Source organism: Natator depressus, chromosome 24 (genome assembly GCF_965152275.1).
Source record: "Natator depressus isolate rNatDep1 chromosome 24, rNatDep2.hap1, whole genome shotgun sequence".
Lineage (NCBI taxonomy): Eukaryota > Metazoa > Chordata > Testudines > Cheloniidae > Natator > Natator depressus.
Genome location: NC_134257.1, coordinates 8,403,356 through 8,430,654, shown reverse-complemented (window position 1 = coordinate 8,430,654; position 27,299 = coordinate 8,403,356). Strand labels below are relative to the sequence as shown.

The following is a 27,299-nucleotide window of genomic DNA, read 5'->3' as shown; positions in this document are numbered from 1 at the left end:
CTGCCGAGCTCTATCCCCCCACTCAGCACCCCCCGCTGAGCCCCAACCACCTTCACATGGACCCCCCTGCAGAGTCCCATTACCGGTGCACCCAGAACCCCCCAACAAGCCCCTGTGCATCCAGATCCCCCCCCTGCACCCGGATCCCCCACTGAGCCACCTGCACCCAGATTGCCCCACACAGAACCCTCTCAACCCACACCTGGACCCCCCCACACTAAGCGCCTCCACACTTGGATCCTGCCTTGCTGAGCCTGCCTGCTCACACCTGGTGCACTTGGCACAGAGGGGGAGGGCCCTGGGGTGTTTCTGGGGCAGGCCCGGTCCTTGCATTGTGTTGGGTGCAGCCTCACCGTTGAGTCTGTGTCCCGGGGTGGGGAGCTGCACAGTGTCCTGTGCTCCCCAATGCCATGCTGGAGCCTCCACATTTGACAATTAAAATTTGCAGAATTTTAAAATATTATGCACAGAATTTTTTGGCACAGAATGCCCTCAGGAGTACCATGTGGACACTAAGGTCTCATTTATTCTGGAATAGAGTGTCCACATGGGGAGCTGTTCCAGAATAGCTATACCAGACTAATTATTCCCTATAGCTATGCCAGTTAATTTCCCTATGTAGACAAACCCCAAATTCCCAAATCTCCATTGTATACAGTGGTGTATTAATGCCTAGGCCAACAAGGCCTAGGGTGGCAAATTTGCAGGGTGGCAAATTTATAATAGCAGCCAGAGGCTGCTACCCCCAGTGCTGGTTTGCGCCCTCTGCCCCTGCCCCAACTCCACCCTTCCCCGCCCCCATTCCCCGCCCCCTCCCTGCTCCTCTTGGTCCCCTTCCCCAAATCCTGGCCCCGCCTTCTCTCCTGAGCTCGCCTCGTTCCCCCCCTTCTCCCCTCCTTTGCGAAGCTGTTTCACGTGCAAGCACTGGCAGGGAGCGGGGAGAAGCAGGACCCAGCAGCGCGCTCAGGGGAGGAGGCGGAGCGGAAGTGAGCTGGGGCAGGGGGGAGCTGCTGGGAGGGGGCGGCAATTATTTCTGGGCCTAGGGGTGGCAAAATCATTAATCTGCCACTGATTGCATACAGTTCTACCTCCCTACCACTTAGAGGGAACAGTTCAGTGCTCAAGCAGCTCAATCTGTTGAGTTTAGCCAAGAGAAGGTTAAGGAGTAATTTAACCCCAGTTTATTTAAAGTACCTACAACAAACAATTGATACTGGGCTCTTCAACCTGGCAGAGAAAGGTATAACACGATCCAATAGCTGTGAAGCTAGGCACATTCAGACTGGAAATCAGGCTCAAATTTTTAATGGCGAAGGAACCATTGGAACAACTTCCTTACAGTTGTAGCAGATTCTCCATCCTGGGCAATATTAAATCAAATTGGATGTTTTTCTAAAAAAATTTAGTTCAAACAGAAATGAATTCAGTGAACTCCTATGGCCTGTGGGCACACTAGATGATCACAGTCGTCCCTTCTGGTTTCGTAATCTATGTAATCTCTTCCATTAGAAACCAACGAGCCAGGAAAGAATCCTTTAGGACAGTGATTTTCAAACTTTTTTTCTGGGGACCCAGTTGAAGAAAATTGTTGATGCCCATGACTCAAGGGAGCTGGGGATGAGGGGTTTGGGGTGTGGGAGGGGCTCAGAGCTGGGGCAGAGGGTTGGGGTGCGGGGGTGAGGGCTGCAGGGTGGGGCCAGGAATGAGAGGTTCAGGGTGTGGGAGGGGGCTCTGGGCTTGGGCAGAGGTGCGGGAGGGGGTCACGGCTCTGGGCTGGGGATGCAGACTCTGGGGTGGGGCCAGGGATGAGGGGTTTGGGTTGCAGGAGGGGGCTATGGGTTTGGGGGGCTCAGGGCTGCCGCAGGGGATTGGGGCGTGGGCTTACCTCGGGCGGCTCCTGGTCAGCAGCGCAGCGGGGGTGCAGAGGCAGGTTTCCTGCCTGTCCTGGCACCGCGGACCATGCTGTGCCCCAGAAGCGACCAGCAGCAGGTCCGGCTCCTAGTCGGAGGCACGCAAGCAGCTCTGTGCGGCTCTCGCCTGCCAGTAGCGCCCCCCCGCCAGTTCTCGCCCACAGGCACCACCCCCCCCAGCTACTGCTAAGGGGTGATCTCCACCTGGGCAAGACATGAGATCTCAGAGAATGAGCCTGCCACAAAGGTAACATTCCAAGTCTCTGGCCCATGTTAGGGATTTCCAAATAACCCAAGAGCATGTGGCTGAAAGCAAGATGCAGGAGAGAATAAGGATGGCAATGGACATTTCCAGAGCACCTATCACGGCAAAGCACTTTACAGATTATACGGGTCACTAGTTCATCTACCACTGAAATGCAGCCACCTCTGCTATCAAACAACGGCAGCTGTTTAACAGCACACAACATCATCCGGTGGAACTGAAAGGGCAGTTAAGGCAGGAAGAATGTAACCACCCAAGTATGAACTTAGCCAGGACATTGGGGTTCCTATCCTTACTCTTGCTAACAATGCCATTGGGATGTTCAATGGCCATAGGAGGTCAAGGCATTCGTTTTAAGTCTATTATGTCCCCCTACTCCATGTTGGCTGCAGTAGTTACTCAGAGTCAAGAACACCCCACAGCGAGTCACCAAACCCAATTCCTGAAACATCTGGGTTCCCGCCCCCAAGTACTAACCACCCCTAACCCTACATAGTGCCAAAAGGCAGGCAGCATGGCTGAAAGCACATTACTGGGGCAGTAGCATCTTTCTCACACAGTGACGATAGGCTGCGATGCACCATAGGGCTGGCGTGGCCAACCTGTGTCTCCAGAGCCCCATGCGGCTCTTCAGAGGTTAACATGCGGCTCCTTGTCTAGGCACCGACTCCGGGGCTGGAGCCAACTTTCCAATGTGCCGGGGGGTGCTCACTGCTCAACCCCTGGCTCTGCCACAGGCCCTGCCCCCACTCCACCCCTTCCCTGAGCCGGCCATGAAACAGCTGATTGGGAGGTGTGGGGAGGGAGGGGGTGGCGCTGATCGGTGGGGCTGCCGATGGGTGGGAGGTGCTGGGAGCAGGGGCGGGGGAGCTGATGTAGGGCTGCTGACGTATTACTGTGGCTTTTTGGCAACGTACATTGGTGAATTCTGGCTCCTTTTCAGGCTCAAGTTGGCCACCCCTGCCATAGGGCCATATCATTAGAGAGAGATTCAGCCATCAGACACTTAGCATTTGGCGATTGCACGCATTTATTCCATTCCCCAGCACACGTTACACTTTCTTTCGACTCAGAAGAGAGCGGAACATAGGTTGTTTTTTTGGAGGGGGCGCGGGGGGAGTCACAAGTTACAAAGGGGCGGAACACATAGACATTCAGATCACTACACAGCAAAGCGGGGTCTTGCAGGAGTGGAAGCATACGCCATGGGAGGGAGCCAGACAACACTGACTGCTTTGTTTCTTTCAGAAAGAAAGGGCAGAGGATTGTTTACTAAGAGGCAGCTAAAGGCAGCTTCTCGTCGTTTTTTGCATTCCTCCAGCGACGGAAGTTCTAGAGTATCAAACGGGAAAGGGAAAAAAACCAAACTTGTGTTTTTCCAATATACAGCGCCCCGACCTGGTGCAAACATGGGACTGCCAGCATCGCCAGCCTCAAATATGCAAAAATCAACTCAGGCCCCTAAAAAAATCTTGAGCTTGTTTTTTAAAAAACAATAACTGTGGCATTTGTCTCATTTGCCTCCTAGGTTCTGAGCCACCAGGGGTTGCGTTTTCAAGCTTTTCTGCACTAGACACCTATATTTTTTAAATGACAGCTGAGATTCTCCTGCAATCACAGGACTCCAGGAGCTGGAGCTTTAAGGAAAACACCAGATATGACAATAGCAACATTGGGACTTCCTGCGATCATGCTCTAAGAAACTCATTCAGGTTTCCTATCCGAATATTAATATAAACCTCTTCCTTAACAGGCCCCCACCCCATCTCGCTGGGAGATACTTGCGCCATGAGGCCAGTTTTACATCCACTCTTCAGAGTCATCATGGGGTAATAAGGGAAACAGACAGCACAGAGCCAAAAAGTGGAGTGGGGCTGGGCATCAGAAACATGGACCTCCATGCATCTGAAGAAGTGGGTTTTTTACCCACGAAAGCTTATGCCCAAATAAATCTGTTGCCACTGGACTCCTCATTGTTTTTATGGACCTCAGCTGTTGGTTTAATAGTCCTGGGTCATTCTTTGCCATTTTTAGGTTCTCTTCTTTCCCTCCTCCCTGGTGGAGTGGCAGCCAGGACCCCAGCCCCATTGGACTTCCAAACAGTGGTGCGTGTAATAAAATATATAGATATATTAACAGAGCTCTAGTATCAGCTCCCCTGTCACAGATGGGGAAACTGAGGCACAGAGCAGCGGCATCATGTGTCCAGGTCACACTGCCAGTCGGGGGCAGGATATGGGCGGCTGCTGCGCTAGCCCCTAGACCGTGCTGCCGCCTATATAACTACACCGATTAAAGCAATGGGGGCCCCTACTGCTTCAAGACAGATTTGTGTTGCCCCTCCAATAACCCTGCAGCCTTTCTGGGACCCCAGCCTCCCTGCTGAACTTAGTGTTAAATGCTACCAATCTGCTTTGTGTGCATCTAGTAAATTACCTTATTTCTAGCCATCACTTGGCCGGTGAAGAGGATTGTCCAGGCAACCTGTCGCCTCCTCCTGGTGTTAAAAAATAGCCCGAGGTCCTGCTAGCAGAGAACACAGCATGGGGCAAAGCTGCCCTGCTTGCTCTTGGATTAAGAGATTAACCCTTTAGCATCCAGTCCTGACAATCTGGCACTTTTGTACCTTCCATTGAATGGCGCAGTCTAATGGCATCCCCGGCATTTGTCTGAGAGTTACTCTAAATTGCGCTACTCCCCCACGACCGAAGTCTGGCTGGACACAGCAGCAGAAATCTCTCTGCTTCTTCTCCAGGGATTGCAAAACACACATGTGCTGGCATTTCACTGGCAGCTTGGGCACTGCCTTCAGGACATGCTGGCCCAGGGCATGGGTGGGGAGAAGAGCAGAGGTAGGATGTAGGGATGGGTAAAAAATAAAACCACGGATGAGCTATAAAAAGAAGATCTGCATACCTCTGAGTTCCCCATACTGGGACATTATTCTGCTCACACACACCACCGGGAGCATACGGGTAGTGGTGGCCAGTCACTGTAATTTACGACCCACACATCTCCCTCTCCTACACATGCTTGTTTTCCTAGGCAGTGAAATCCTTCCCAGCCAATCTAAGGGCGGTTCTAGAACAGCAGGTGAGGCTATCTGGGGACAGCCCTGATTGCAACAGAGTGGGATTCGGAGACTCCTGATACCCCATCCTACATTCCCATCGCTATAAAGTAATACGCAGCCCTTCTGTTGTGCTTTTCAAACATGAATGGTGACAACCCTGTGAGGTTCAGCTCTGTCATTAGCCCCATGTCACAGATGGGGAAATTGAGGCACAGTGTCGCACAGCGACTTGGTAACAGAGCTAGGATTGGAACCCAGGAGTGCCTGGGGCCGCGCCTTATGCTCAGTAGACAATATCTCTTTAATAACACCAAATAAATACACAGAGCTGATAAATACAAGCAAAGGGAGTTACTCTAACATCCTACCTGTTTGGCTGGGTTTTTTAAACTACATGGGCCATTAGCTACATTCATACAGCTGCTGACTATAGCTAGTTTAGGGACTGGGAAATTTTTATCCTCATCTTTTTTTTTTTTTTTGCAAAAACTTTCATATCTATTTTATACAAAGATAAAAAAAATTATTTTGCCGAAAATCAGGAGAAGGAAGCAGCTGGATTCTGGTAGATGTGCGGTACCCAGATGCGGACAGCTGTTTTGGCACTCAGCAGAGCCGCTAACCTGCTGAAAGGAGGGCTTTGGTTTCTGGCTCAAAATCACCAGAATTTTACACAAACCAGGGGTCATGCACTGAAATTAACAGGCAGCAGGTTTAAAACAAACATAAGGAAGTACTTCTTCACACAATGCACAATTAACCTGTGGAACTCATTGCCTGGGGATGTTGTGAAGGCCAAAAGTATAACTGGGGGTGGGTTCAAAAAAGAATGAGATAAGTTATTGGCAGATAGGTCCATCAATGGCTATTAGCCAAGATGGCCTGGGACACAACCCCCTGTTCAGGGTGTCCCTAAACCACTGACTGTCAGAAGCTGGGACTGGATGACAGGGGATGGATCACTCAATAAATTGCCCTGCTCTGTTTCAATCCCTCTGAAGCATCTGGCCCTGGCCACTGTCAGAAGACAGGATACTGAGCTAGATGGACCATTGGTCTGACCCAGTACGACCGTTCTTATGTTCTTTGTTTTTTTAGGTTTGCTTGAAAATTTAGCCAATGTAGTTTAACGTCCAGGGCACTGGCTTGGTCAGTATCCTCCGGACACAGAAGGTGAAGAAAGGTGACATGATTAACTCTTTCCGTACCATTGCACAAGCACCTAAAGCACTGGTTTGGTAATCCTGTGGGAAATGAGCAATGGTGCAAGACTGAAAGCCAGTTTTGAATCCATCTCTCCTGGTCTCTGGGCCAGATTCTGATCTCCACTGCAGCAGTGTCAGACTGGAGTCATTCTCATGAGGCAACGGCAAAGCTTCCCCAAGCCAATGGCTCATTGGGCTGACACGGTTAAGGCACATCACTTTCAGAGCCAACGGGACACAAGGAATTGATGTGGACCCCGACTGCCCTAACCTGATGGAGCAGGTACCCATTTCGCAGGGGAGAGAGCATCCTAGCATGAGAGCGAGCAAGACTCATCCCACAACCTTCAGGCTGGTAGGACAGTGTCTTCACCGCTCAGCTACCGCACCTCTTCATGTGAGGGCCATCCAGATTTACACAGGTACGACTGAGCTCAGCCGCTAACTTTCCCTCCCTCCCTTTTGCTTTTCGATTTGAAATCCCCTCTAGCTGGAAGCCCTTCTCCATCTGTCCCTTTTCAGCGCAGTTGCTCAGAGTGGTGGATTTGAGCCAGTCATGCGGAATCAAGCCTTAGATCCCTCCCACGGCCACTGCATGGTGCCGATTGAAACCACTGCAAGATGGTAGCTGAAGATGGTTGCTTGAAGGCGGATCCGTCACTGGAAGCGCCAAGTCAGCGCAGTGACTCTGCATTTACCCCAGTGTAAGCTCAGAGTGTGGGTGTCTGGATGATCACTCTCCCTTCCCTTGAAAACACAGGCCAGGCTGGTAATCAGGGTAACTGTGCATAAAAGACAGGAGTGAGAACAGCCTGGATCATGACTCCGAACATGTCAGACTTGGGGCATCAGCAGGGGAGTTTTCCCTTTAAACAACATGGATGCTCAAAGGATTTAGCTCCTAGCAGCTGGAGTTGGAAGAGACCCACTCATGCATCGTCTTTCCCCCAGCAGCACCTTGGGAGGCTTGTTCCTTAAAGAAGCATTAGAAAGCCACATCGTGGAAACCAGCAAAATCCTATCGCCCAGCACCTTGGAACAAGCAAATCCCCAGTCTGGACCAGTGCCTATCAGACAAGCTGGATGCTAAACTGGGATCAGCATGCAGCAGGCCTTGTGCTGAACAAATTCACTAGCCCACTGAGCAGCAAAATAAATAGTCCATTTACCCTCCTGGCCTCTACTCTAACTTCTCCTGCACCCCGGCTCTGCCAAGTTTAGTCGTGCTTTACATTTTGAGAAGGAGGCTCCTGGGTAATTATCGATGGCTAGCAAAACCCCCGCCGCAACGGCTGTGTTTGCTGATGGGATGCCCAAATTGGAGCGTTAAGAAGAGCCCCCTGGAATTTTGTCCCTAGAGCGTCACATGTTTTGTTTGGGGTTTAAAGGGAGAATCATCAGGAGGGAGGGTTACAAGAAGAAAAAGAAAGAGAGGGCGTTGGCAGTGTAATGAGATCTTCGCTTGGATGGCAAAGTCTAGAGCAAGAGGGTGGTGATGACCAGGAATAAAACACCAGCGGCCACTGTCACGGAGAGCTGTGGGATGCAGGCAGCGTTGAGCGTGAGTTTATAGGCAGTAATCTCCTCTAGGTAGCCATCCTCCGTGGCTGTGCATTTGAACAGCCCCTGGTCCATGGGGGCATTCTCCCCAAAGCGCAGCGTGCAGGAGTGCCCGTCCATGGCACAGGGGTACTGCTTGGTGCCGTCTTTGACCCAGGTGTAGATGGCGTGGTGGGAGCGCAGAGGGCACGGGAGGTAGATGTAGCTGGTCGAGTCCACGCTCACCTTTTTCAGAGCTTCCTGCGCTACTTGTTCTTTGAACAGAGGGATCAGGAGTTAGAGCAGAGCAATCATAAAGGGAAAGGTGGTGGGGGAGAGGAGACCGAACAGGGGAAAGAATGAGAGAGCCACAATTTGGATGCACAAAATCCCAACCAAATGCAGCCCCAGCCTCTGAGCACACAGACACACTGGGCCTCGACAGCGAGGCTAAGAAAAGCCCGTATTGAAATGAAACAGCCGCAATCTGCTGTATGTAGAACCCCATCCAAATATCTCAAAGTGCTGTGAATACCTGCAGGAGCTTGTGTCTCCCAGCGCTGCACCACAGAGGTTAATGTGATGTTGCCATTTTTTTTTTGCAGAAGGGGAAGCCAATGCTCTGGCTGAAGGACTTTGCTCAGGATTCCTGGGCAGGGCTGGCAGGAGAACCCAGGAGTTCTAGTTTCCCTCTTCTGGGAAGGAGGCGGGAATCAGCAGCTCTCAGCACACTGGGTGCAGGCCGGGAGCTGAACTCTGCTGACAATCTGGCTCTGAGGGTCGCAGTGGCAGCTGCTAAGAACTCTGGAAAATTCAGCCCTTATTTAGGTGCCTCTGGGTATGTCTACACTGCAGTCCCGGGGTGTGATTCCAGATGGTGTGGACATACCTGAGCCAGCTTCAATCTAGCTCTCTTGGCTGCAGGAGGACACCATGGCTGCACACACAAGCTGTACAAGCCCGACCCCTGGGTACTCGCTCACAGGAGCACAGACTATCGCAGCTTCACTGCTTTGATACCCGAGCTAGCTAAATGAAAGCTAGGTCAGGTACGTCCACTTGAACTGCCGTCACTCACACCCCAGGATTGCAGTCTAGACATGCCCTAAAGGGGACCTGAATTTGTTGGGAAAATCTAATCCCCATTGGGAGTGATGAGCATGTGCCAATCTGGCCCGGAGCCATTCCGAAAATTCCATGCTGGCCCCTGGCCCAGGGCTGGGATGAGAACCCAGGAGACCTGGCTCCTGGGTCCCCCTGCTCCAACCATTCTACCACTCCGCACCTTATTACTGGGGTGTTTGAACCATTACCACAGATTGACTCCTCCCGACGGCTAGCACAACCCTGGATTTATGGCACGGTCTCGACCGAACCATTTTCCTGCAGTACCTTGGTCTCAGCTTTTGAAGCTGGAAATGCACGAATTCAGATGGAGGGGGGAGGCACTTTGCCAGCAACAGGGGGGTCCTCACGCCAGGGGCTGCAGCTCAGCAGTGGGGAAAGAGTAACATTAGGCTCTCGCTAAGGCACTAGAGTTTTGGGGCCGTGTCCCTCCATTGCACCAGCACTGAGCCCTGCTGGTAGTGAGAGCGGGCATGCTATATCCCTGGCACTTTAATGGCCTTGCCAGCTAAGCTCGGTGCAGAGTAGGAAAATCCCATTGCTGGAGCGGCATGGGCAGCAGCTCCAGCGGGAGACTGAAGGCAGACGGGTCTAGCTTAGACACGGCCTCGCAGTCCTGAGAGACGCAGCTTGTTTTTTCCATGCCCACGGGGGCACCAGCGAGATTCCCTCAGGCAGATGGGCCTTTTGCCATCTGCTTTTCAGGGAGGGTCTCCTCGGCCGAGGCAGCAACACCTGTGTGCAACCAGGGGTCCGCAAAGGCCGAGGCACCTACCTGCTGCACCTTCGCACACGTCCTCAGCCTCGGGGTCCAGGCTCTGCAGGAAGCTGCTGCAAGGAAAGGCAGAGAGAGAGAGAGGAAATCATTCAGGAGGGGGGCAAGGGACACGCGACTGTCGCATCCTCATCCAGGGGATTCAAAAGTGATTGTCATTTTAACAAGGGCCAATGCTTAGCCCCAGCCCCCGAGGAAGGCACAGCTCCCCCTGTGCCCCCTCCCCCATGATAACTACTGGGATTTTCACAGCAATGGGATTTTCCTACTCTGCACCAAGCTTAGCTGGCAAGGCCATTGAAGTGCCAGGGATATAGCATGCCCGCTCTCACTACCAGCAGGGCTCCGTGCTGGTGCAATGGAGGGACACGGCCCCAAAACTCTAGTGCCTTAGCGAGAGCCTAATGTTACTCTTTCCTCACTGCTGAGCTGCAGCCCCTGGCGTGAGGACCCCCCCGTTGCTCACTCTGTGGCTCCGACATCTTGCAACACAGAGGTGAGGAGCTAGCGCTACATACAAAAGCATAAGGTGAGTTGCGGGGGTCTAGTCAGACCTCCTGCTAGGATACAGGATTCTGGCTCCTATTGTGCAGCACTGCCGGGCCCTGTTCTAGTTCTCTTGCTCTAGCCTAGAGGTAGCTGCATTTCTTATTTACCCTTCACAGTGGATGACTATATAAACAGAAGTTAGTATCTTTTCCCAAAAAGGGTCTGCTTTCTCTAGCAAAATTCATTTGTTTGCTGAAACACCGAAATAGCGCAGTTTGGATACACTGCTGCAGCGCAGTGCCTCATGGGAGAGATGTAGGTTGATTGTTTCATGTCCCCATTCTCCTCCATAGACTGAGCTCCCGAGCTGCACTACCATGATGCACTACAGCCAAAAACTCCCATGATGCACTGCCTCTCCAAGAGGCAGGACCAAGGTGCATCATGGGAGTTGTAGCTCAGGTGTGGACCACAGCCTAGGGAGGAGAATTGGAGCTTGAGGTGCATGAACTACAACTCCCGTGAGGCACCATGGTAGCATTTCTGAATTTTTCCATTATTTGAATTTTTGCCCAAAAAATCTAAGTTTTCCATAGGGGAAAAAAATCCCATTTCCTGACCAACTCTACAGCCAAGCCATTCCCCTGCCAGTGCAGGGTTGTACAGTCGGGGACAGTCTCTAGGGCAGTGGTTCTCAACCTATTTACCCTTGTGAATTGCACATGCAGCTCCCTGTGTGTTATGTGCTGCATCCACACAATATAGATACAACCTTGTATGGCCCTGAGGATGTCACATGGGCCCCAGCTGTGTGCTGCTTGGGCCAAAAGCAGCGAGTGGGCGGCCGATTGAGAAACACTGCTCTAGGGTTTTGTCTAGCCTAGGTTTAGAAGTCCCAAGCAAGCATATTCAGGTTTATTTCTTTTTAGAATATCAGGATTGGAAGGGACCTCAGGAGGTCATCTAGTCCAACCCCCTGCTCAAAGCAGGACCAATCCCCAATTTTTGCCCCAGATCCCTAAATGGCCCCCTCAAGAACTGAACTCACAACCCTGGGTTTAGCAGGCCAATGCTCAAACCACTGAGCTATCCCTCCCCCCATATATATATAATTCTATATAATAATACATTCATTACAGCTGGTCTGAAAATGAATATTCAAAACCAAAATTTCAAACTTTTTCACAGAACCAAATTCCACCAGTTTCGCTTCCGTCAATTGAAACATTTCAGCCCCTTTTTATTTTTTTTTAATTCTCTATAAAATAAATTTCTAAACCAAAAATGTCTTTTTTAAAATGAAAACTCAAAACTTTTCCTTCTGAAAAAGTCAGAATAGGACATCGCACCATTCCCAACATGGGTTTGTTTTCATTTTTTTTCCCGAAAGAAAATGTAACCGAAATAGACACGTATTGTTTTGTCGAAACAGAAAACTTTTTCAGTGCAAATTTTCCTGCCAATTCTCTATACAAAATGCCTTTCACCCACGAATCTAAGGCCTGATCTATACTGAAAACGTATAGCGGCATCGCTTTGTTGGTCAGGGGTGTGAAAAACCCCATATGTCCTGGTGTCAGAGCTGTGCCAACAATTGACCCTCCCCGCCCCGCAGTGTAGATGTAGCTAAGCAGGCAGAAGAATGCTTCTTTCAGCATAGCTAACGTCGTTCAGGGAGGCGGTGGAGCTATGCCAGCAGAAGAACTCCTGCTGCTGTACTCTGTGGCTAGACTAGGCTCTGCAGTGTAGACATCATCGAGTGCTGTGCAAGGGTGGGAAAGAATTAACCCCATGAGACGGTTAGCCTCTTCCCCTGTGATTGCTAGCAAAGTTGAAATCAGCCTCACCTGGAGCTCCCTCAGGATAAACCAGCGGGCCTTCTCTGAGCAGGGTCCTTGATTTTGGAACTTGCTCCTCTCCTCCCTGCGTGTTCCACCAGAGCCCGGATTTGTAACCCTCCCGGCTCCTGGCAAAGCTCAGCTTTAAGTTTCCCCCTTTGTCAAGGCTGTGGTTGGGGCAGGCATGGGCTCGGGTGGATCTGTTTATGGGCAGCCTTTGTCTATGTTTGGAATACAGAAGGTGCCCTAAAGTTGCGTTCCAAAAATGTGAACGTGAAGAAATTATACAGATGGGCAAACCGAGGCACGGGGAAGTGATTTGGCCATGGTTATATAGCGAATCAGTGGCATAGCTGGGAATAGAACCCAGGTGTCCTAACTGCCGTCCTCATGCTCTAACCAGTAAACATCTCTCCCTCCCACAGCTGGGAATAGAACCCAGGCATCCTGAAATCTCCCTGTGTGACTAATGCTCTAACCAATAGACCATGCTGCCTCCATATTGCTGTGTGTACGTTTACCGCTACCAGCTCCTTTCCTTTCCTCCCTCTCTCCCCGACTTGACAAGACCATTGAAAAGATGGCGGATTAGGAGCCAAGCATTCCGCCTTTAAGCCCGAGCACACCTGGCAGTGTCGTTTGCCTCTCGGGAGATGGTTGAGCATTTTTTGCTGTCTGGATCCCATCCGCAGTACGGGTCCTTGGCGAGGACACACTTCCAGCAGGTCTCCCTGTACTGCCCGCAGTCTGCCAGTGGCAGGCGCGTCACCTCGAACTCAGTGGCTGCATAGAGGTGCCCCTGCCAAGGAGGGGCTGGGTTAGTCAAAGGTTCAAACAAACAAGCAAGAAAGGAGGCCACATGCTCTGGAACTTACTGGTGTGATGCAAACTGGGGCCAATCCCTTTCCAAGTAGAAGCGTTGGCCAAATTTCTTTGAAATCTCCATTGGCAGCAGGATTATGCCCATAATGGACTTCAGAAGCAAAAGCACTTGTTGGTGGGGGGGAGGGGGGGAGGTCTGTCTTAGAAACAGGTGTTCTGTTCATGGCATACACACTGAGACGTTAGACAAAACCAAATACTCTTGCTGGAAGGCTGCAGTGTAACACGACCTTCCTGCTTAGAATCCAGAACCCTGACACAGAAGAACCCCAAAGCAGTGAGAGACAAAGCAGGCTGCTCCCTAAAAGAGCTAGGCACAACCCACTCCACCTTACTCAAGGCTGCCTCTCTGCAGACTAATGGCTGCTAGACCCAGATTGCGGGCTCCCCTTACCGAGCCCCCGAGCCTGCCAGCAGGACCAAGAAAACCCCACAGCATTTAGAGAGACAGCTCTAAATTTAACCAATGTTAAATACAGAGCAAAGATAGAGAGTGGGGAAGGGCACTTACTGTGGCGGCATCCAGGGCCATCCCAGAGATGGGCGCTTCTCTCTGGAAAGGGCTCAGCTCAGAGATGATGACCGTCTGCCCTCCACTCTGCAGGACTTTGTGGATCTTCCCTTTATCTGCAGCGGCCAGAGACACAGGGAGCTCAGAAGAAGGAGCCCAGCCCCCTCGAAAGTGATGGGAGCTTGGCCAGGGTTTCACCTGCAAACAGCCAGAGGCCTCCCTGCATGCCCAGGACAGGGAGAGTCCGAGCAGGGAAAGGGCTAGTTGCCCTCAGTGGGCCTGCCCCCGTGCCCCAGCTCTGCCCTGGAGGGACCCACTGGAGGGGAGCACCGTCTCCGGGGCCCAGGCAAGCCCTTGGCCTTTGCTGGGGCTGCCCAGAAAGGGGTCACCATGCTGTCTGTGGTGCTCCCAGGTTTGTGATGTGGACACCTGGGTATCCCCCCCCTCCGCCCCCCCCAGCTCATAATACAAAGGCCAGTGAGCAGCTGTCAGACCAGAATGGCACAAAACCATCCCCAGCCGGCGCTGGAGTCGAACTGGCGACCTGGAGGCGAGCCGAGCCCTGAGCCAGCTGCGTCCTGGCCTACACTTCACCACACAGGGCAAGCACACAGTGCCGTCGGGTAGAAGAGACTCTCCTGGGGGAGGAATCACCACGGCCAGTGTCTGCTCAACAATGACCAGGCCCTCTGAGGAGGCACAGACCCCACCTGACCAGTGGCTGGCATGGGGCGGATGCGGCAGGCATCTCGCCCTGGGATCTTCAGCTGCCTGACTTCTTGGGGGAGTGGGGGCTAGTGCTTAGAGCAGGCAGCTGGGAGTCAAGACTCCTGGGTCCTGGCTCTGGGAGGGGAGTGGTGTCTAGTGGTTAGAGCAGGAGGGCTGGGAATTCCTGGGTGCTGTTCTTGGCTCTACTGTGTGGCCTAGGCCACTTTGCATCCCCACACTGACAAAACCTAAACACCCAGACGTGGCTCCACAAAGGCTGAGTCCCAGAGGGAACATCCCCAGCTCCCTCCACACCTACCCGTCCCAAGGTAGAGGACAGTGCGAGAAGTGTTGCTGGCATCCAGGACCGTGTCAGCCACCACCTTGGTGTAGGTGTCATTGGTCTGCAGCACATACAGGGGGCGCTGCTCCTCGGGGTAGATGACGGTCTCGATCTCGGGGTAATCTTTGATGATGCTAAGGACGGCTTTGGAGGGGGCGCTGGGGGAATTGTAGGGGACGCACTATGGAAAGAACAGAAGAGGAAGGGGGGTAACAAAGAGGGAGGCCAAATTCTGCACAGACAGACCCTGCACCCTCAGGCTGCTCCAGTGATGTCTTTGAGGAGCCACCCAATGCAGAGCTCATTCTGGGGGTTATCCAGCAGAGTGTCAAAGAGAGTTAGGCACCTAACTCCTACTAGAATCAATGGGAGTGTGACACATGGCCAGAAAGGGTTAAGCAGCTCGCCGCTAAATGACTCAGAGTCAACCTTTAGAGACATGTTAGAAAAGTATGTAAATGGTGATTAGGGCCATTCTATGTTAGATAGGCTAGAACTTTGAAATAAAAACCTGTATTGTTAGAAAACTAGAGGTAATACTAATTGTATGTGTTGACTTACATTTTTTTAGATGTTAGCCGTGTAAACGGACAGTTCCTGTCTATTATTATAGCTATTGATTCAGAGATCAAAAGGGAATATTAACATCTAGACAAATTTTGGGTGAAATAATGTCATTGTCTCTATGTCTCTTTAAAGTTTGTGGTAAACTGTATATGAACTGCTTAATGGATAAAACTACTTTATGTTAATCCATGTACTTGATTACTGGTGATTTTTGGGAAACGGAAGGTTACATCAAAAGCCTATTGTTCAACCAGGACTGTATGGTCAAGAGGCTGCTAGAAAACTGTATAAAAGACTCTTGGGACCTGATCCTTTCATCTCAGATCTGCTTGATACTTTATGCAGGGGAAACTTGAGTCATAAGACTGAGATCTCCAGTCCCATCTGGATCACCCTGAATATGAACATTGGACTATAACTTATGGACTAATTCTGAAAGAACTCTTTTCAACTACAAAACTCACCATCTCTACTGTGAATCTGATCTCAGAACTGGGCTCATGTCTGTATGTATACTGATCTTTTAACCATACTCTCTTTTCTTATTAAATAAATTGTAGTTTAGTTAATAAGAGTTGGCTGTATGCGTGTGTTTGGGTAAGATCTAAAATATTCATTAACCTGGGAGGTGATGTGTCCCATCCTTTGGGATTGGTAGAACTATCTTCTATGATGAATAATGTGTTCAGCAATCCTCATCCTATTTGACCTGGGTGTCTGGCTGGAGGCCTAAGGCTGGGTTGCTTTAAGAGAACTGAGTTTTGGCTTCTGGGTAGCCAGTGAGGTGTTGTAGAAGCTGTTTTGAGGCTAGCTTGGTGGATCTAAGTACTGGAATGACCATCAGCTTTGGGGATGGTCTGCCCCATTCTTTGCAGTTTGCCCTAATTAAGTAACCGCAGTGTGGCTCCCCGGTCACAGGGAGTTAGGCACCGAAATACCTTTGAGGATCTGGACCTAAATGCTGCTATGGGAGTTGAGCGAAATGTTTCAGACGACACTTTTTTCTAACCAAGAAACAATGCAGGATGGGCTCAGTTGCAACATTTCGTGAATTCGTGTTGGTTTCGGCAAATTGTTCGGGTTGGGAAAAAACCCTACATTTTTTTTCAAAAAAGTCAAAAAATGTTTCAATTCAAACCGACTTTTTGTTTTGAAATTCCCTTTAATTTCGTTTTTAAAAAAGGAGGCAAAAGCCCCGAACTGAAATGAAACTTTGTTCGCCCCAAAATGAAAATTTTTGACTTTTTGATTTGCCCATTTTCTTTTAATTTCAATTTTGGGTTGCCCCAAATGATTCTTCCCCCGATTTTCCGGACTTGCCAGTGAACCGAACAATGTGTTATTCGCTCCGCTCACCTGTTTGTCCTCCCTAAACGCTTCCCTATTCATGTGCACCTGCCCCCTTCAGGCACCCACGTGGGACTCAGGGGGACCAGGTTCCATCCCTAGCTTTGCCACTGATCTGCTGGGTGACCTTGGGCCAGTCCCATCTCCTTCCCAGTCCTCCCTCCAGAGCGCTGCACTGCAACTACTAACCCTCTCCCTGCCACAGGTACAGTTTGCTCCTAAAGATGTGACAGGACCCAGGCGTCTGGTGCTAGGGGTCCCGTGGAGAAGGAGCTGGCAGAGAGTGGAGGAGAGACAGCTACTGGGAGGTGCTGAGGGCAGCAGGGAAGAGATGGCTGGCTTTCCTTTGGAGGGATGGGGGGGCTGTGGGCAGAGGGATGAGTGGGGTTGGACAGGAAGCTTGGCCCTGTGGAGATAATTTGTTGTTTTCAAATTCCCGTGGAAAGGAGGAAGAGTCTGGGTTACTTTTATTTGCAAGCGTTTAAAGGGGTGCTCAGTGCTTGGCCTGGGCCCCTCCCGCCTAACTTCATGCAGCTCCCAGAAAGCAGAAGGGCAAAGCTGCACTTTCGAAATGACTCCACGGCCACTTGTAGACCCCTGTGACTGACAGCGGGCCCTTTGCGGCTACTGACTGCCCCGGGCAGCTCTCTGGTAATTCCCTGCAAGCCACAGAAGCTCGGAGTCCATCCCCCAACACCTCTGTTCGCTGTCAGAAATGGGGATCCCTTCGTTACTCCTGGAGAGCTGTTTTGGGACCGCCCCACGCAGGCCTCACCGTGCCAGGTCGGTGTGCTGGCAGGACGCTGGTGTAGCCCTTGAGCTTGGAGGTTCGGAAGGTGTGGGTCACCGTGTCCATGGAGTAGGCGCACACGGCGGTCGTGCCCCTGCAGGGGGAAAATGCTCCCTTCAGGCTTTGACAGCTGGCAAGGCAGAGCTGGTTACCACTGGTGCTGGGTGCTTTGTGCTAGGACTTGGGCTCTGAGGCCCACCCGACGGAAATGACTGGCAGGCGGGGCGGGCCTGTGCTGGAGTTGAACCGGGGAGCCAGCGCCGAGTCAGTTTCCCTGCTCGGGGAGGGGGAGACTGGCCAGGGAGCTCGGACGCCTTGTCATTGTCTTCTGCCTCTTTGCCCAATGGATGTCCTGCCTGTCTAAGCAGCTCCGGGCTGGGCAGCTTCCTGCCCTATTCTTCACGGGCATAGTTTGGGGATGGAGCCGGGGATGAGGGGGGGTGTTGCTCCCCCAAACTGCAAGTCTGGGGCAGGCATGGAATTTCCCCCTCTACGCTTGGCCCCATTGGCCTGACTGGAGCTGCCCCTACCCCCCAAATATAGACGTCAAACCACGCCTATGCTATTCCCCTGGTCATGGGGGGAGGTTCTCCTGGCGAAGGGGCACCGTGATTCCCATCTGTCTCATGAGAGCAGCAGGCATACTCCATGGGAGAGGGACAACAGGGTGGGCGAGAGCCCCCTCTACCATGGCCCTGCTTCCTCCCTGCACCCCCAGGCAACGTTCTGCCCCCTTCACCAGCCGTGGGGCAAGGAGTCTGTGTGACTCCAGCCTGCAGCATGGCCCCAGCCCTGCTCGGCTCTGGCCGCGGCCCCTGCTCACCAGGCACTGGCGAAGATCCCGTACAGCATCCCTCGGCCCGTCTGCCCCTTGCCCAGGACCACGGCGTCACGCAGCTGGTTGAAGCGCTGGGGATGGGTGGGGCCGCCGCACACCAGCCTGGCCTGGAGGAACGTGGTCCAGAAATCGACCAGGAGGCTCTTCCCACCTTCATCCACCTGAGCAGGGTGACAGAGGAAAAATCCCAGAGCTCTTCAGGCCTAGAGCACGGACGTTCCACCACAACCCCCCCCGCACCTGCCACCAGATCCACGCGTGGCCTGAACCATGCTGGCCAAAGCGCACGGACCCAGCCCGTTATAACAACAGCGAGAGTTGTTATAACTACACATTGAGAACTCATGTGGCTCACAGACATGGCTCACAAAACTGGTCTTTTTAGCTCCGGCTACACCAGTTCATGCTTCCAGGGCCTGCTGCTCACACTGTGACATCACCCTCGCACCCGTATCAGGTGTAAGAATGGAGATCTAGACGAGACATTTGCCTTCCACTGCCAGCTCTCGGCCCGCGGGGTCTCCGTACCTTACACACGCGGCCCAGCCGGGCTTTGACCGGCTCTTCGTCCAGCCCCGCTGTCTTGTTGACTTCGTTATAGAAGAAGTAGATTTCATCCAGGTTGGACTCCTTTTCCGGCACCAAGGCGGCGCTGACGAACTCTGCCTCTGTGGGAGGAAAGGGGGATGGGGTGGGAAAAGAGATCAAAGTGTGTAAAGAAATTTGTCTGGAGCTGAGTGTGAGCCAGCACCACCACTAACTCCTTGGCCAAGTCAAGACACAGGCCTGGAGGGGGTCATGCGTGTCGCCAACCCCAGGCCCCTCAAAACAATGAGGGTGGCTTTAAAATCAAGAGATTGAAAAAAAATAAATAAATGCGGGGTTCTGGTTATTCTGAGCCTTTAGGAATCACATTTTCCAGCTTTGCTCTGCAACCAGGAGAGCTAAATAATTTATATTTTAAAGCAAGCTGAGATTCTCTTGCAATGCCGGGACTGAATGAGCTGGGGCTTTAAGAAGGACTTTTAACTACTGTGAGGCTTGCAAGACTGTTGTGTGAATTGACTCTCCTGGATTGCATCTGTTTCATAGAATAATAGTCATCATCCCTAGCTCTCCCCAAAGGAGGTCAGTATCATTATCCACATTTTGCAGATGGGAAACTGAGGCACAGGAAGGGACTTGCCCAAGGTCACCCAGCAGCAGAACCAGGAACAGAATCTACGTCTCCTGTTCCCCACTCCAGTGCTCTATCCCCATGGCCACATTTTGGTTTGGGAATCAGAGCTTCTACTGGCAGAGAATCTGTATCATCTCTGCAGTAAGGGGCAGTGTACCCATCCCCTGAGGTGCCAGCTTTTTCTGGATGCCATCTGCCATGCTTGCAAATGTGTCTTTCAATCTTCTTCTTATTACCTTTCCAGCCTAGATTGCTAGAGCTGAAGGGTTCTGAAAAGCCAACCTGTGGAACTCCCTGCTGCAGGGGTTCAGCGAGGCAAACTGTGGGGGCTGGACAGTTCTATGGCCAATATAACACATAGCTGTTTCTGCTGAGACTGGGGTAATGGAGTTTGATGCTAAAGGAACCAGATGATCACTCCAGCAGGATGGAGTGGCAAACAACCCCTGGCACATGCAAGGTTTGACCCAGTGTGTTGTCTTGGGGTGAGATCCAGCAGCATCAGGGACTTGCCGCTATTGGAGGTGATGGATCTTTGGGGAAAGCGTCGGGCCCAGCCTGGCTGCTCTGACCCGCCTTGGGGCAGGTCAATAGGAAAAGCCTCTCTTACTGGTGAGCCATTTGTCTTCTGTCCTCAGCAGCTTCCTTGGGCCATAGCTCCTCTGGATGGTGCTTCTGTCCTGGGACAATGCCGAGTACAGGCTGCCCTCTGCAATATTAACCCAAGACAAAACAGGATGGGTGTTCTCCATGGGGGGGCAGGAGCCCTAGCCCCCTCCCACCTTCTGGGGGGGGGGCCCCACCAGCCTCCTGTGGAGTATGGCCATTATCCAGTATGCCAATATCCACTTTCAAGACAACAGAGGACCCTGGTCCATGGGCAACAAAGAACAAACCTTGTTCTTCATGGCCAGCCCCAGGTCACACTGGGAGACAGGAGTAGAGGCGGGACTAGAACCCACATATCCTGGCTCCCAGTTGCCTGCTCTAACCACTAGCCCACATTCCCTCCCAGAGCTGGGAACAGAACCCAGGAGTCTTGGTTCCCCATCCCCAACCAGTAGACCCCTCACTGGGAATAGAACCCAGGAGTCCAGGCTCCTCATCCCCTGCGCCAACCAGTAGAACCCTTGCTGGGAATAGAACCCAGGAGTCCTGGTCCCCCTCACCTCTCAGCAGAGTTCCAAAGCCCATCTAGGCTGCAGTGGGATCTCCTCCAAAGAAGGAAACTCCTTTATGGGCACCAGTCCTGCTCCCAACCTCCCCTGTCCACTGGACCTTCCCATGGGGCTGGCTCATCTTGGGATATTACAGGCTGCGGTGGGGAAGCCCACTGCACGGGTCCAATGCCACCTCCCTCTCCGGCACCGCTCCTCTGGAGCTTGGGATCCAGAGAGCAAGAGGCAGAGAACGCACCCAAGGCGAGGCCCAGGGGGACCCTAGGTGGCTCCCCGCCCCCCATTCTATCTGGGGATGGAGAGAGGTGCATCTCCTTACCCACAGCGATGGCTGCAGCCGGCTGAGACGGTGATGCCGGGGCGAGGCTCTCCCCGCTGATGGCAAGGGCTTGGCCCCGTTTGTCCTGCTGCAGCGTCGTGTCATTGGTCTGGGAGGGGGGTGGGGGTAAACCCAAGCCAACAGTTTTAATTGTTTCTATAGATCTTCTTACCCAAGAAGCTTCACAGACCTCAGTCCAGCTGGCCTCTTGCAGTCTGACATTTCTCTGATTCTATTTTCCCTGCGAGGCAGTGCCCATCTTACACACATGGAGACAGGGCAGGGGCCGCGGGAGTCCACTGCGGAGCTGGGAATGGAACCCAGGAGTCCTGGCACCCAACCCCCTACTTTAACCCACTGGACTCACACTTCCTTAAGTGATGTCTTAGGAGAATGAGCCCAGATTTGACAGGTCACAGGGCAATATTATAGACCCGGGGATGGAAATGTCCCAGTTATGAGTGAGGTGACTAGTGCCCCCTATGCCCATGGGCCATTCTCTATGCATTTCCCCAGCCTGCCATGCTCACCAGGAACCAGCATTTGGGGGAACCAGCGTTGGTGCCGCAGACGATGATGGAGCTGCCGTTCAGCCTCTGGATCACCCGGATGTAGTTGTCACACTCGGCCTGTGGGAGAACCAGCCCCGACGCACTGCGGTTAGTGCTCATTACACGTACCCGGCATTAACGGCAGGAACAGACCCAGCCCTCGGCATTTCACTGAGCAGGTAGATCTGAGATGTCCTCTGCGTGTGATTATACACTCACGATAGAGCCCTGATGGGTGACAGAGCCAGGGGCACAGCTGGGATAGAGCCCACGAGTTCTGATTCCCCGGCCTCTGCTCCCACCACTAGACCCCAGTCCCGTCCCAGAGCTGGGAACAGAACCCAGGAGTCCTGCCTCCCAGACTCCACGTTTGCTCCACTTAGAAGCCCCATTCCCCTCCCACAGCTGGGAACAGAACCCAGGAGTCCTGCCTCCCAGCCCCCCTTTGCTCTACCCACTAGACCCCCCCCCCCCATGCAATGCTGTCTGTGCAGTGGTAGTGGGATGCGCTCAGGAAATGGAGAAACTATGGCGGGGAAGGAAGCTCAAAGCAACTGCCCAGCTCCTTGGAGCCAAGCCCTGGCATGGTGACGGGACCACCGGCCCTGCCCGGAGCAGAGGCAAGGGGTCTCTCCATGCTCAGCACTGTGGGGGCATCTCTAAGCCCCATTAGCTGTCTCTGGGGGGCTCAACATGCTGCTGGGGGTGTCAGTCGCTCACAGCTCAGGCCCATCCCTCGCCAGGGTCCCCTCTCACCTGCACCACCCCAGGCTTGCTCCTGCAGTTCTTCTCCACCTTCTCGTCGGCCCGCAGGGGAACCTGGGAGGCAGACAGGGAGGAATGCAGATCAGACCCTGATCCACCCCATGCCCCTGGCCACAGGTGGAAAGGGCCAGCGGGGTAGCCCTCAAGGGGATGGTGCTTCTGATCAGCCACAGGAGGGGTCCCGCAGGCCTCTGACCCTGGCCATACCCCATCTTCCCACAGACCTTGCAGCCCCGAGCTGCCCCCATTGACTATGCAAGGGGAGCGGGGAGATGTGGCATTAACCCTGTGTTTATCGGGGCCCCTCGCGCAGCACCTCTTTGTGCTCCCAGGGGGATCTGCTGCAAATGGAGACAGCCCCAGATCTCTCTGGCCCTGCGGCCTCGAGAGAGGAAAGCCCTGCTGTGGGATGGCAGGTGGCCGTCCCGTGGATACCTGGCCAGCCGGCAGGTGGCCCCTGAGCCCGGCAAGTGACTCTCAAAGGGACTCTCCTTTCAAAGCCCAGCCTGGTCTCGGCTGGGAGCTGCCTTCCCTAGGCTGAGCTGGGGGTGGCTGATGGCCCAAGGAAAGGAAACTCGCCAGTAGGATCTGATGGAGCCTGTCCTTGCTGGGAGTCTCTTCCTGGTGCCTGAGCCAGTCTCCTCTAAAAGCTGCCGGATCTCTTCATTGGCTTGTCAGCTCCGGGGCCTCCAGCTGATCATACACCATCATTGCAGGCCCGGGAGGGAGGGGATGGCAGAGGCCAGGATAAACCCAATGAGAGGGGTGAGGGACCCTCACACACCTCACCTCTTACCTGGGTCTGGTTGACCTCCGCCTCTTTAAATGTCAAGATGCGCAGCACTCCCCTGCCCCCAACGTACAGCTGCTCAGATCCGGCATCATGGAAGAGGACTGTGGACTTCTCCCCATTCTCGAAGCTCAGCACAGGAGAGTCTGGGGGGGAAAGTGAGGGGGCAGGATGAGAAAGGAGAGGATGAAGTTTGCTGAAGGCTGAAATCCAGACTCTACCCCCAGCCCATCCTTCCCAGCTGGCTTCTTTCCTCTCTAAGGCAAATATGTTGCGATCAGCCTCCCCCACCATTTTCAGATGGGGAAACTGAGGCACACAGCAGGGCCATAGTTTGGGACCCACGGTGGGCAAGCTGCAGTGCTGGGAAGAGAGCCCAGCTGGCAGCACAGTTTGCTAGACCGCACAGCGTCTCTTGTGGTTGCCAGACTCTCCCTGAGGCAACAATTCAGGGCCCATTCTGATGCTCGGTCTCTCTTTCCGGACACTCGGTGCCAAACTGGATGGCAGCTTCTTTGTAGTGTGGACACTAGAGACTGGACTGAGACCTGCCAAACCCACCCCTTGCCTACCAAAGGCTTAAAGAGACGCCGTCGGTTCCTGCTACAGGAGAAGAGGGAAAAGCTAGCTCTGGCCGGCCTAATCCACATTTTATGAATGCACCCCAGTGCACATTGCTCCTGGACCTCAGCCTGTCCATGGGTAGCATGAAAACCTCAGCCTTACGCAGGCCAAATCTGCCCCAGCAGGGCAATAGTCCAGAGCAGGGTTTCTCGAAAACTGGTCCGTGGACTGGTGCCGGTGTCTGAGATTTCCCTGACGCAGTTCAGGAAGGCAGCAAGCTTGCCCCTGGTACCACAAAGGCTGAGAAATGCTGCTCTGGAAGCAGGCACCCAGCTTATTTCGCACACAGGCAGGTCCACAGGGCTCCAGTAGGGGGCACCAGCGGACAAGCACACAGCTCTTGTGCGGCATGCCCACGGTCGCTGATCCAGGCGCCTACACACCCTGCCCTGTAACCAGGATGGCGCCAGGTCCTGTACAAGCCAATGCAGAAAGCTGGTCCCTGCCCCGCAGGGACAGCACACCGCCATGGGCTGCTCCTTGCTGCGGTCATCTTGCAGCCAGCCAAGAAGCCAGACCAGATGCGGCTGGCTCTTGGAGCTGGTACCTGCCCCCAGCCTGGGATTCTGGCTCTCTTGGTTGTGCAGTGACCCGCCCTCTTGGCCTCCCATTGGCACAGGCTTATCATGCAGCAGGGAGTGCCATTATGTTTTCACTAGAGTAGTGACCATGGGACGGTGTGGGCATGTAGGAGTTTCTGATCCTGGTACTAAGGATCGGGGAGAGGGGGGCATCATGATGCACCCACCCCAGGGATGGGGAGTGGCTGTTGGCTGGGCATCAGGGTACAGAGGGTTAAGTCATCTCTGGCTCTGACAAGGAGAGCACCCTCACCAGCAGCAAAAATTCTCCTCTAGCATCAGTGTGTGGGGGCTGCAGGCACTGAGAGAGAGAGAGCAGACCTGGGGGACCAATTCTGCCCCCCGCTGAGCTCAGGGGAGCAGGTCCTGCCTCTGATTCTGACAGACAGCCTCCCACCAGGCTGCCAGGTGGGGACTCTTATAGGGGAGGATTTGGGGGAAACGGGGGGGAAATTGATTCTTAGGTCCCATCGCTGGCAACTACCCTGCAACGACTTCCTGCTATGGGATTGCCTCTCAGACTAGCCCAAGGGGTACAGTAATGGACGCCCCTTTACCTTTATTGCCTCCCTGGCCCATACCACTTCCATGTCACTACCAAAGCAATGGATCTTCCTTCCCTCCTAGCACCTCTTTCAGGGCAAACATTTTCAGCCACACCCTGCACGAGATGCCCCTTGGTGCTTTTGCTGCCAAGCAAAGACGGGCTTTGATTTCCCACCGGAGCAAGGGGGCAGAGCTGGAACAGGCCACGGTGTGTGCAACGGGCCTTTTCATTCTCTGTGCGTTGAGTGGCAAAGGGAAAAAAAGACACCACTCTGCTCCGGGAAACCGCAGAGCCATCAGAAAACTGCAGCGGCTGCATTACACAGATGTTGTTTTTCTCCCCCTGGCAAGCCACCAACACTTCACAATGAATGCGGGTCAAGGGGCAGGGGCTTTTTCACGAGGGAGGGTCAGACTGGATTGTGCTGAGGAATTGGTCTCCTGGTAGAGGCTATTTTGGAGAGTAAGGCATGGATCATGCTGCAGCTGGGGGCACTTATCTGCATTGCAGAGGGTGCAGAGACTTGTCTATAACATCCGTAGTCCCTCTTTCAGTAACGGAGGCACCAGCTGGCTCTTTCAACAGCTAGGAGTTAACCCTCAGCCTGTCAGTTTTGAATCAGATGGGAAGTGACTCCAAATGAAATCACTGATCAGGCTGCAGTTGTAACACCTGTCAGACCAACAGCCCAGATTGACGGTTGTCTGCCACTGGCAGCCAAAAAATAAATAAAAGTTTCCTTCTTGTCATCTCTTTAATCAAATCAAATTAATGTGTGGACCAGTCTTTAAGCAAAATATTCCCCCACCAAAGCTCCCCTCCCCACCTCAAAAGCTGCTTTCTAAACCCACCATGCCATCCCCTCTTTGCCCCCCATTAAACGCTCCCACCTTTCATTTTCTATCATTAGATGGTTAGATCCGCAGGAGGCCGATAGGAAATCAACCCCCGCGTCATACAAGCCAAGTCAAGCAAACAGCAAAAACAATATGAAATGAAACATATCGAGTGGATCAGGAATATGGCACCAACAGACACATCAGATCTTATCTCACCTTTAAGGGTAAACTTCAGTCTTGGTATCTTTTGGGCTGAACAGAACGCTGACAGGAGGAATAAATATAGAGATCTCATATTTGTGCCTGTCCACACGCCTCCGGAGAGAATTTTCTTTCTGATCTTAACTGCTGTCACGAAGACTCTGGCAGGGCTGGCTCGGTGCTGTCTGTATAGTTCTGCGCCTTGGGCTTTCTCTGGTGGGCTCGTCTGCAGTTTCGCATTTTATACCTGCCGTCCTGAGCCAGGAGATGTAACGTCAGCATAACTTCCTTCAAAGGAGAGGAGACGGAGGAGAAAATAACCCCCTCCGAGCTCCACAAAATGGAGCTCCAGAAAACAGCTTCAGCAAGAAATTGCTTTTGTGGGGAAGATGGGAAAATCACAAGGTGCAGGAGCGAGCTGCAGCGATCTAGCGAAGTGGTTTTAAAGGCCACCCGTTCAGGGGTTGCTCATCGGTCAGTGGGGACGCCCTGCCCCTGGGATTTCCTAGCCCAAGCATCAGCCCTGCACTGGAAATGCAGACGCCAGGCTCCGCATTTTGTCCTGGTTTCAGCATGAAACCTCTTTTAGTGCAGAAAGGCCACGTCCCCCTACCCTTGAGCCCAATCAGTGCCCCCTCTTCCCCCAGTGTAACTGCCTAAGCAGGATCACTTGAGGCCGGAAGGTCGGTCCCCAGCAAATATCTTCCGGGAGGACTCCAGGAGGGTTGCCTAGTAAATGATGCTCACTGGATCGGGGGAGCTCTGAAGCTGGCAGGAGCTGATGCTAACCCAGACAGCAGGTGAGTTGTAAAGCCGAGGAGGGACTTCAGTTCCCCTAGTTAAAAGGCCTCTGCCAAAGGAACAGGTTGCCATGGTGATAGGCCCAGTGCTAGACAGAAGGGACCTGGTTCTTGGCTACACCAGGGCCCCTTGAGGCTGCTCTGGTGGGCTATACAAGGGGCTGAAATTGTGCCCCCCTAAGACTCTCCCCTGTGCAGGGGACCTCTCTGGAGCTGAGGTTAGCCTCTGCACTTGCCTTGCGCCCAGACCCTGCTTCCGTGGGGAGTAAAGCTTAAAATAGAGCAGCCTCAGGGCTGCTCTAATGGGTGCTGAGGCGGAGGCAGGGCCAGGCACAGCCCCAGAATACTGGGAGCAGAAAGGTGGCTTCAAGGCAAAGCCAGCCTTACCCACACCCACCGTATGCAACACTCTGTCCCTCACATATTGGGGTTGATCGGCTGCTGCACCTAACAGACCCAAGTTGCTTAGCTCGGGCAGTGAAGGTGCCTGTGTACAGATCCAGAAATCCCAGGTTCAGTCAGGGCTGCTGGTGACTCACTCAGGGGTGTGGGGGTAACACTGGATTTGTCTCTCCCCTGAGTGCAGGAACAGAGGCAGGCCCATGGCACTAAAGCCATTTAAAATCTGGGCATACACACAGCGGAGGGGTTACAAGCACTCCTCCCGCTGTGTGACTGCTGCCTTTCCCAGGTGCCGCGCCCAGCCTCCTGCGCTGCGG

General features: G+C 53.2%; 1 protein-coding gene across 3 annotated transcripts; it reads right to left on the bottom strand.

The window, feature by feature from the left end:
- Positions 1-4,229: 4,229 nt before the first annotated feature.
- On the bottom strand, positions 4,230-26,342 carry LOC141977539 (semaphorin-7A-like). 3 transcript variants are annotated; one of them, XM_074939058.1, is made up of 14 exons: positions 25,796-26,342; positions 22,995-23,134; positions 22,190-22,252; positions 21,413-21,511; positions 20,883-20,991; positions 19,996-20,094; positions 18,734-18,873; positions 18,191-18,366; positions 17,353-17,461; positions 14,640-14,844; positions 13,613-13,728; positions 12,846-13,018; positions 9,893-9,945; positions 4,230-8,267 (listed from the first exon to the last, which is right to left on the bottom strand). In XM_074939058.1, the coding sequence occupies exons 1-14, from the start codon at positions 25,872-25,874 to the stop codon at positions 7,930-7,932; spliced, it is 1,899 nt and encodes a 632-aa protein (XP_074795159.1). In that variant the 5' UTR covers positions 25,875-26,342; the 3' UTR covers positions 4,230-7,929. The 3 variants fall into 3 exon arrangements, with proteins under 3 accessions (XP_074795159.1, XP_074795158.1, XP_074795160.1); XM_074939057.1 differs by having other exon boundaries at positions 9,893-9,948; positions 25,796-26,341; XM_074939059.1 differs by lacking the exon at positions 9,893-9,945 and having other exon boundaries at positions 25,796-26,340.
- Positions 26,343-27,299: the final 957 nt, after the last annotated feature.